The sequence below is a fragment of the Vipera berus genome (assembly GCF_964194415.1).
Source record: "Vipera berus genome assembly, chromosome: Z".
Taxonomy (NCBI): Eukaryota; Metazoa; Chordata; class Lepidosauria; order Squamata; family Viperidae; genus Vipera; species Vipera berus.
Window position 1 is genome coordinate 120499198 of NC_138205.1, and position 9897 is coordinate 120509094.

Consider the following 9897-nt stretch of genomic DNA (forward strand, 5'->3'; position numbering starts at 1 on the left):
TGGACCTAAATTTGCACTTTGTGGGAGATGGACACTGTTTTAAACACACCAAAAGTAGTGATAATAAGGAGGCAAGACATCCAGGAATGTGTTAAACAAATCATTCTTCTTGTTATTAAACATATAATTTACAGCAACCTTATTCTGTGAGGATTCTTAACATCAACATTACCAGACAGCATATTTAGTGTTTGACCACCCAGACTTTTGAGGCTGGCTATAAATATACCTACCAATACAAATTAGCATTACATTTCTCTGGCAAGTAAAACATATTTAGCAATAGCAATAGCGCTTAGACTTATATACCACTTTACAGTGCTTTACAGCCCTCTCTAAGTGGTTTACAGAGTCAGCATATTGCCCCCAGCAATCTAGGTCCTCATTTTACCGACCTCAGAAGGATGGAAGGCTGAATCAATCTTGAGCCTGTGAGCCTCGAACTCAAACTGCCAAGCTGAGGTCATCAGAAATAGCCTGCAGTACTGCATTCTAACCACTGCGCCACCAGGCGCATTCATATTGTATTGTTCCTGAAGTTTCTGCTATGTGATCACCAATGCAAAAAGGTGGGATACAAATCAAATCAAATCAAATAAACTATTAAATAAAGTAATACTAAAGCGTAAGTTCCTGCTAAGGAGTGCAACATATCTTTCCAGTCCATAAACACATTTCCCTGTCTTCTACTTTTGTAGCAATTCACTTTTTTAGAAATCAGGATAGTCAATATATATAATTCACTAAGCCTTCTACCAGTAAACAGACCAAGCTGGTCTTATGAACTTGTTTAGATAATATACAGCCATTCTAATTAGCAACCAATAAAATTAACTATCATTCCAAACATTCATTAAATGACAAAACTCTACTGCACAAAACTGTAATAAGCAACATTATAACAATTATCATCATTGCCTTCGAAGAAATGCTATGATTATTTTTCAGTGTTAGGTTGTATTGCAATAGATTTATCTTAGAATACTGCTTTTAATTAATGAGGGGAAAAACACTTTTTTTCTAATACGTAACAACAGCAGTGAGCAATTAAATTCCTGTGCAACAATGAAAACAGAAACATAATTTGCAAATAAACCATAAGATAATCAGCAAGTACCAACAATAATAAGCAAAAAATAGGTGCCTGCCTATGCAGATTACTAAAGAATAGCTTATTAAAAAGTAGATTTTATTACTTCAAATGTAAAATATTTGACAGTATAGCAAGGCTGCAAGCCAACAGCAAATAGGTAATCATTTCTTTGATGGTTCAGCATGTTTTAAATGCAAGCCTGTGAAACACAATGATCCTGACTGTACTGTACTTCCAACTTAAGATAGTAAAGCAAACAAACAAAACATAGCATCATAGCACTGATGATGTTGCTCAGTATGGTAATGAAATGTCTGTAAGAAAACTACTAAGTTCTCCACCAAGGACTCCACAAACTAACTGTATTCTCTTAGATCATCACTGGCTCTAAAGCAGGGGTATCAAACTGCTGGCCCATGGGCAAGACGCGTCATCCGGAAGCCGCGCCCACCCCATCACCTCAATGGCAAAACCATGCCAATACGTTGCGCAACATCACATGATGCCGTGAGTTTGACATATCTGCTCTAAAGGATTAACCAACATTTGCAAATTACTATGTATAAGAGTACTAGGGTTACAATGATGAACATTCAGCAAAAATAATTGGTACTTTTCAGAAGTTTTCCATCTAGTTTTTTCCATCTTATTTCTACTTTGTCACAATAAATAATACCAGACCTGCAGAAGACTACATTCCAATGTCAAAATACCAAAATACAAACCATACTGTAACATATTCAATAATTTGATATCCTGAGTGTTTCTACTTCTTTTAAGACCATTTTGAATTAGTTTTTTTTCACCTTCCAATTCTATAAAATAACTGTAATGAAAAACCCTAATACTACTATGCTCAAATAAACAAGGGAACATTTCCTAATGCCCTAATATTTTAAAGTCTTCATTTTGCTATATTGAGAGTGCCAGGAAAATACAGTAACAAAAACTACTAATCTCTTTAAAAATACCATATATAGAATAATCCCTATACATTTTCAACCTTTTGGTGACCGTCCATTTGAGAGAATTAATCTAGATTAATTTGTTCTAATATACATTCCTATTGTAAAGTTGCATGAACTCACTTTTTAAAAAAAATGCACTTAATTTGTTGATTAAATCTTTTCCAAATAAACAGTATGCCTAAACACATTAACCTAACTCTTTCTGAGATACTGTATAATAGAAAAGTGTATTTGAACACAGGCTTAATCATTATAGGCCTAATAACTTAAAACAACAAATAATAAGGTGGAAAAATGGACTACAAAAAGATTTTGGTCCCACCTGGAACACCATAGTGAAAGACCAAAAGAATTCTAAGTATTAGTTGAAGCCACTGCTTCAGATATTAACACTTTCTGGATAAATATAATAAAATGATAAAATAAAAATTGTTAAGTCATCCACCTCCACCACATTCAATAAATTTGAGCAGACTCCAATAAGTTTAAGTATGGGATTCTTGGAAAGATTTTTGGTAATTTCTTCCCAAAGATTAAATTGGCATATATTTCTTTACCAGAATAAAAACATTCCTAAGCACAGCAGCAGAAACATTTAAAATGGAGATTCTGGAGATTAAATCTCCAAATTATGTTCTAATGCAAATTATTCTCTCCAATTCTCTACACGCCTTCAAAGCATCTGAGTTCAGCTTCTCAGATACAGTAGGTATGAACTCCTGTCTTTGTAATCAATCTGTCCACATTGTTGACAATGACTCTGTTTTACTTATAGAAACTTTATCACTTTTTGTACTCTAAACAAAATGTAAATACTGACAGTATTACATAAAGAAAAATTATTCTGAACTGAGACAGCTGAGGAGCATTGCTTTGAACCCTCAATCTCTCTTAATGAAAATCCTAAATAATTTAAGCTTCTCTTTGATCCAAGGCTGCTATGATGACAAATAGAAATTACGGATGAGACAGTGTGAGCCTGCAATATCTATGGTGCAAAAATCTGGATGACCAATGGAAAGAGGCAAAGTTAGACTTTTCTGATTTTTTCTACGGTATTGAAATCAATTGATAATTTAGAACTTTGCAGCCCAGATTTGGCCTATTATAAAGTGAAAGCTGTAACATAACATTTATAGCCAGTACACTAGTCAATTGGCCACAGCAATAGAATCATACCATGCATTGTTTTAGAATATTTAAATTAAAGTATAAATGCTTCAGATTTACAGTTTTCATCTGTCAGGCCCAACCAAATACATTCATATATCACACAACGTTATCGCTATTAGTAGTAGTACAGATAGTATGAGACTGTATAATACCAGTACTAAAGTCTCTTGACAGCTTACACACACAAAAATTAAACCTTAAAAGCAATTTAAAACCATGAAACTAAAATAGATCAAAATAATCAAAAATTAAATGCCTGTCCAAAACCATAATTTTAAAGTTTTAAAGCAAAGAATTTACTTTTTTTCAGTTCAGAATTGATTCCAAAAAACTGGAGCAAGAATTGGAACAAGTTGCCAAGAGATAAGCCTGTGGTAGGTATAGACACACCTCTTCAAATGAATTCAGTAATTGTGGTGAGGACAGAAACTTCTCGGGTACACAAAGGCATTTTCTCAGGAAATCTGAGCCCAAGCCAAATAACATTTCAAAGAGAACAAACCAGCAAATTGTATCCCATTTGAAAACAAACTGGTAGCCAGTATGATGTTTTTAGGACAGGTGTAGAATTGTCTCTTTCAATTCTTCCAGAATTTTGTGCGATTTGAAATCTACAGAGGCAATTTTATATCTACATCACTTTAGGTTATTTCCTTCTAAAAGTGAAAGTATTGACCAAAGGTGAAAGATGATGATTCTGGCTTCAATCTAAGAAATCAGAGGAACATTCTCAAAGTAAATACTAGTTTCTGAAAACAAGTCTATCTATAATTTATTTAGGGATTTTTTCAGCCAGCCTTTATTATTTTTAAAATAACTTAAGGTGATGACCTCCTTCCTCCTACTATTTTTCCCACAATAACAACCCTATGACATGAGTTGGACTGAGAAAGAATGGCTCAAAATCACCCAGCTGGCTTCTTTCACACCTAAGGTGGGATAAAAGCACAGTCTCCGGGTTTCTAGCTTGGTGCCTTAATCACTTGATCAAATTGGCTCTATAACAAAGAGATACATAAACTGCCACCTCTACAACTAGTTCTACACTTATTTGAATTTAGTTTTAGTTTATTTGCTCTCATACAGCCAATTAACAATTGCAAAACAGTGTTAGTGTCTAACATAAAAATGTTACTGAGAGATTGTGTGAATAGACTAGAGCAATTTAAAGCAGTGCTCCTATTTCCAAATGTCCAGAAGGATTCAAATGGATAGATATCATAGTTGATGGCATTAAAAATCACTGAAAACTTATAAAGTACTAAAAGAGTTATTTTCTTAACTATCAGACAGAGATCACTCATCAGGCAAAGGAAGGCAATCTTTGGCTTGTAGCCTACTTTGAAGCCAATGTGAAAAGTGTCAAGTTAATTTATGTCCTGCAGAATTATCTCGTTTTTCTCATGTTTTATCTGATAGAAATACCTAAGACTTAGATTGCCAGTCCAAAAGACATATGAAAACTTGGTTATGATTGGGCAAGTAGCCCCTCAACTATGAAGAAAACAACTTAAACAAGTTTCACATGTTATAACAGATCAAAACAAACAATTTTCTGGTCAAAAATTAATTTCACCTTTTGTTTGTAGGATATGGACTGATTTTATAAAAAAATGTCTGCTAGATCTTTCAGCTACACAACAGTTACATTTGCCATTTATTAATTATAAAGAAAATAGAAGCCTACCCAATTCATAAATATGATTTAAAGGGTTTATCTATTAGCATTGAAGAGAGTTGTCAAATTGCAGTAATGTAAAATCTTCTGTTGAAACTTTAATTTTATGTAATATTCCAAACTCAAGGTAATTTTCAGACAGAATGTCTGTTTTCATTTCACTTTCTGAAATTAGAGCTGATCTACAGAAAATTTAATGAGGAGGAGAATACTGGAATAATCTTTATCATTTTATTCCATTATTTTTATTGATTTAATGTAGCCTAGATAGTACTGTTAAAATTGTAATTTACTTGACATCTTTTAATAAAAAATATAGTATAGCAATAACAGAAATTATTTAATTGGGGTTAGGGTTAGGATTAAAATAACAAAATTACTGGATTGCTGCTTATAGCCAAGAAGCCACCAGCCTCTCAAACCACCTTAATCACAAAAGATTAAAGACTGGTCTATATTTACCTATCTCTTAAGACTCTCCAAATTTTCAGATGTCACAAACTGAAACTAATCCAGTCAATACAATAATTTCATAGAATTATAGAGCTGGAAGGGACTTTGGAGATCTTCTAGTCCAACCTATTGCCCAATTTTTGAATACAACTCTTTATTATCTGGGCTGATTATGAACTGGGCTTATTATTTATTATTTATTTATTTTATTTATTACATTTTTATACCGCCCTTCTCCCGAAGGACTCAGGGCGGTGTACAGGGCAATAAATAAAAACAGGATACAAAAGTTAAAAGCGAATTAAATAAATGCCCAAGGTTAAAACAATAGTTAAGATGTATTAAAACCCCAACCAACCAAACATTTTTAAAATAATAATTCCTTAAATGCACTCTACCCATCTTCGGTGGGAAGGTAACAGTACTCCATGACATCATGTCGACCACATCACCACGGAAAGGTCCTCGGACAACAGAGATGACATCACCTCCTATAGTCAGTAATGACTAGCGGAATAAAATCTACTAGAATGCATTCCACCCATCTACCTTGTTGTTTTAATTCTCATTACTGAGAACTATTTTGCAAAAATTAAAGGATTTTTATTAATTAGCCATCTGACCCTATTCCAGATTTCAACCATGGCTCTGATAGGACCAATCATAAATTCTTGTAAGACCTCTTGAAATGCTATACCTTTTAAGAGTGGGCTTCCAATTCAGTCCTGGAGAGGAGAGATGCTGTGATAAATCTACCCCAAAATGGAGAGATTTCAAGCATTACCTGACTTGGTTACAGTATGGAATGATATTTAAAACATGAGCTGTCACATAGAACAGTATATTCATAAGACCACAGATACCAAAGAAAGTCCGTCTTAACACCCTATTATTCCAAACACTAGTTTTGTACATTTGATAATGGCAATGCAATAGAACTAACTCCATTTTTTGCTAAATTTCTATCTTGTTTATGATTCTCATAATTAAAAGATCTTGTAGGATTTAGATGCTGGAATCCAAACATCCAGGTGAAAACAAAAACAGAGATTCAATTTGTTGTTTTGAAATGGGTTAATGCTGGTAAAATTGGATAATGAAATTCACATTTGAGACATTGTTCTTTAAAAAAAATTCAACATAATAAAAAATCTACTTTTTTCTTCATTTGATATTATATTTAATTATGTGGGTTTTGTTGCTTTCTTTTGGAGAGCAAAGGTTTGCAATGTACACATCACTGGTGGATCAGCTCCTGGATTAAATATGAATTTCATGTGGAAAAATTGAACATGTATATCAATATTTTTTTACTTGTCTGCTCAGTGTAGTTTAAAATGGAGATCTTATGTAAGAAAATTCCTTCTCGAAGGACACCTAATTAAGTGGGGGACAAGGAAACAACACCCTTAGATAAAAATAAATGGCAAGTATCCAATCCAGATCACAACAAGCTACAACCCCTGAAGAATTCTGTATCAACTCTGTTGAACTTAAGCAAGTCCAGCTTTGGTTAGATGGTAAAAACACTAAGGTTGGGCTTTGCGTACAGCAAATAAATCTGTTACTAAAACATTATTATATCTTTAGACACACATAATAATTCTTAACCTTACAGCAGGAGCAGAACACAAAACCAAGTCAACCCAATCATTGTATCTGACAGAGGAATCTCAATCCCCACAACCAGCCACAAGAGAACAGCCTGTTCAATCTTTTCCAGGCTTCTTGTACAAGGATGACTGTTAGCAAGCTCAAGGAATGGTGGGCTATAAATTGAACAGATAAGCAAACAAAACACACCAAGTTCATTCTGGCTTATGCATTTGGACTTTATTCTCTAGATAACCCTGTATCCTTAAAAGGAAAACAAAAGTGTGTTAATTAATACAAAATAATGACTATTAGCAACTCAGCCAGATTAACATAAATCTGCTATCCATTAAACTGGAGATATACTATGTCAGTCCATTATAGACTCAACTAGCAGTAACTACTAATTTGATTAAAAAAGCGAGTAAAATCTTTTCCAGGAAAGACTAAGGCAACTCTCCGTGAGCAATTTATAAAGGTCAGAAAGATCTTTGGAAGGTGCCTCCCTTTGCCCCCGTCTCGGGTTCTTTTTTGGGGGGGAAGTTGGTACCCGTGTCCTTCAAACCTCCTAAGAGGCATATTACTTAAGTCCAGACAGGCTGAATTCAAACCCTCTATCCTTGCAAAAGCAAGACAGTCTGATGCTACTATCGATTATTATGAACATCCTCATCACCACCACCACCATTTTCCACTTCCAAAGGCTACCTACAACCTTCTTTCCTTTCCCTTTTATTGAGGGATGCAAAAACTTCCCCTTCCTACTTTAAGCCAGGATTAAACCAAGCCCGAGCCCAGGGGAGAGGCTTTTACGGCCCAGACCACGAAGCCCCCTTCCCTTCAGGCCTGCCTTTCCTCCTCTTTGCCCACACCCCTGCCTGCCTGCCATTATCCGGCCCAGACCTGCTCCAAAGCCGCCCCAGCGAGGCGAGCAAGCGAGCGCGGGCGTCTCCGAGCGGGAGGCCCATCCAGAAGACTGCGGCTGCGAAGAGCGGCGACCCGCCCAGGCCTCTCCGGTCACGCGACTCCCAGGTTCCCCGTCCGAGCAGGCCTTCCCGGGGACGGAATTTTTCCCCAACCCGTCCTTTGCTCCCGCCTCGCGATGGGCTCACGCACACACCCCTTCTCCTCCGCGACCTCCCTCCCCTTCCCCGCAGGTGGCCGCCGTCGCGGCGGGGGGGTTGGGGGGGTCGGTCCGGGAAGCCCCTTCCTCGCCGCAGTCCCCCGTCTCGTGCGGGAGCTAGGCTGAACAGATGAGCCTTTCCCGCTCCGGGTTGCAAGGGGCACCCCCGGATTCACACGGGGTTCCAGGAAACGGGTCGGGGTGATAGAAGAAAGGAGGAAAGGTGGAGTGAGAAAGAGACCCCCTCCCATGCATTCTGCAAGAGCGAGTAGGCTTGCTCCCCAGGCGGTTAGTACTCTGCCTTCTTCCCCCACCCTCGTTGTATTCTGATTTTGTGCAACCTCCTTCCCCCCCACACACACACCTCCGGAGCCGCTGCATCTCTATCTTTGCCCCCATCGGTATTTATTTCTCCTCCCCGTCGCATTCAACCTTCTTCTCCCTCCCGCGGCTGACTCTAGCAGACCCGGGTTTTGTAGTTTTTTTTTTAAGGCGCCATGTTTATAATCCTCCATCCTATTTTTAAAAGAAAAAACAAGAATTCTCACCAACACCCCGAGCCGCCGCCTCTACCTCCTTGCCCCCGTCCCTCCTTCTTTCCTTACTCCCTCCAAGCCAGGGAATAAGACACTCAAGATTTGCACCGCAGGGATTGCAAAAGCGGGCTTTTTCGCTGATTTCCCCTCGGTCCCTTCTCTTCTCCCCCCCCCCTTTTCCCCCTCCTCTTCTTCTTCCTTCTCTTCCACCCCGACTGAAGCCGGGGTCCCTCACCTTGTCCGGCTGCGTCTCTACCAGTTGCAGATTCTGCAGGCGGAAGAAAAGAAGTTCGCCCAGGTTAAAGTTTGCAATTCCTGCTCCAGGCCGCGGCTGCTTCTTCCGCCTGCTACATATTTTCTTTCCCCATCGGAGTTTTATTGTGTCTGAATTTTTTTTCCCTCTCTGTCTCTCCTCGCTCCTGGCCGTCTGCACACTTCTAGCTTTCTGGGATAAACAGGATTTAGGATACAGCCTCGGATCCTCGGAAAAAGGAGAACTCTAGTGGCGTCTGATGGAGTTGCCGTGGCTTTCTTTCTTTTTCTTCGTTTCCACTCTCCCCCCCCCCTTTCCCCTTCCTCTCTCTCTCAAATGTAGCATAGAGATACGGATGGTATTCTAGAAGGCAATTTTTCCAACTATTGGAACGATCTCTACTGAGTTGCGATAGTCTAAATTTGCAATATGAAGAGATGACGGGAAGATAGTTCGTTTCTTGCCATCGTATTTTGGAAGATTTTTTTTTTTAAATCATACTTCCGTGATGTCCAAAATTGCAAGATTTTTGGAAGCAGTAAAGAGCAATTATGCTCTGTACAAAGAATTAACAAGGATCGTTGGGTTTCTAAGCATTGCATGAATTGTACTCATGGTTTCTTATCTTTGCGGTGGAAAGTAATTTTTAAAAAAGCTAAGGTGATCATTAGGCATTAAAAAATTTGACCAACTTAAAGGTGACAATAATTAAAATGATGCAATCATTTAGATGATTACATTCTAAGTGTGGTAAACCCAAATTTATTGATATTTTTTGAAAATATATCCCATGGAATTCAGTGATTTTTTTTAATAAAGAGACGAAATCGTAACTGCCGGGAGGGGGAAAAATCTGTATTCTGTGATCATTCTGTTTGATGGAAGAAGATTTGATTGTGAAATTCCTTTCAAAGGAAGAGAATTTTGGTGAAACTCCTGGGGTGTTGTGCTTTTGCACTTCTGTGGTTATAGGTGGCCAAGGGGTATGTGTAAAGGTTGCCTTTCATTGAACAGTCATTTGCCTGCG

At 37.7% G+C, this 9897-nt stretch overlaps 1 protein-coding gene across 7 annotated transcripts in view; it reads right to left on the reverse strand.

Moving 5' to 3' along the window:
* The window catches only part of LOC308678415 (zinc finger MYND domain-containing protein 11), a 117038-nt gene extending 107899 nt beyond the window's left edge, over positions 1–9139 (reverse strand). For 6 of the 7 annotated variants that reach the window (XM_081345594.1, XM_081345593.1, XM_081345592.1 and 3 more), the window contains exons 1-2: positions 8853–9139; positions 8446–8597 (exon numbers count right to left, since the gene is read on the reverse strand). In XM_081345594.1, coding sequence (XP_081201720.1) covers positions 8446–8480 — 35 coding nt within the window. In that variant the 5' untranslated portion in view covers positions 8481–8597; positions 8853–9139. The remainder of the gene's footprint in view (positions 1–8445; positions 8598–8852) is intronic. The other variant, XM_081345590.1, reaches the window with a different exon arrangement.
* Positions 9140–9897: the final 758 nt, after the last annotated feature.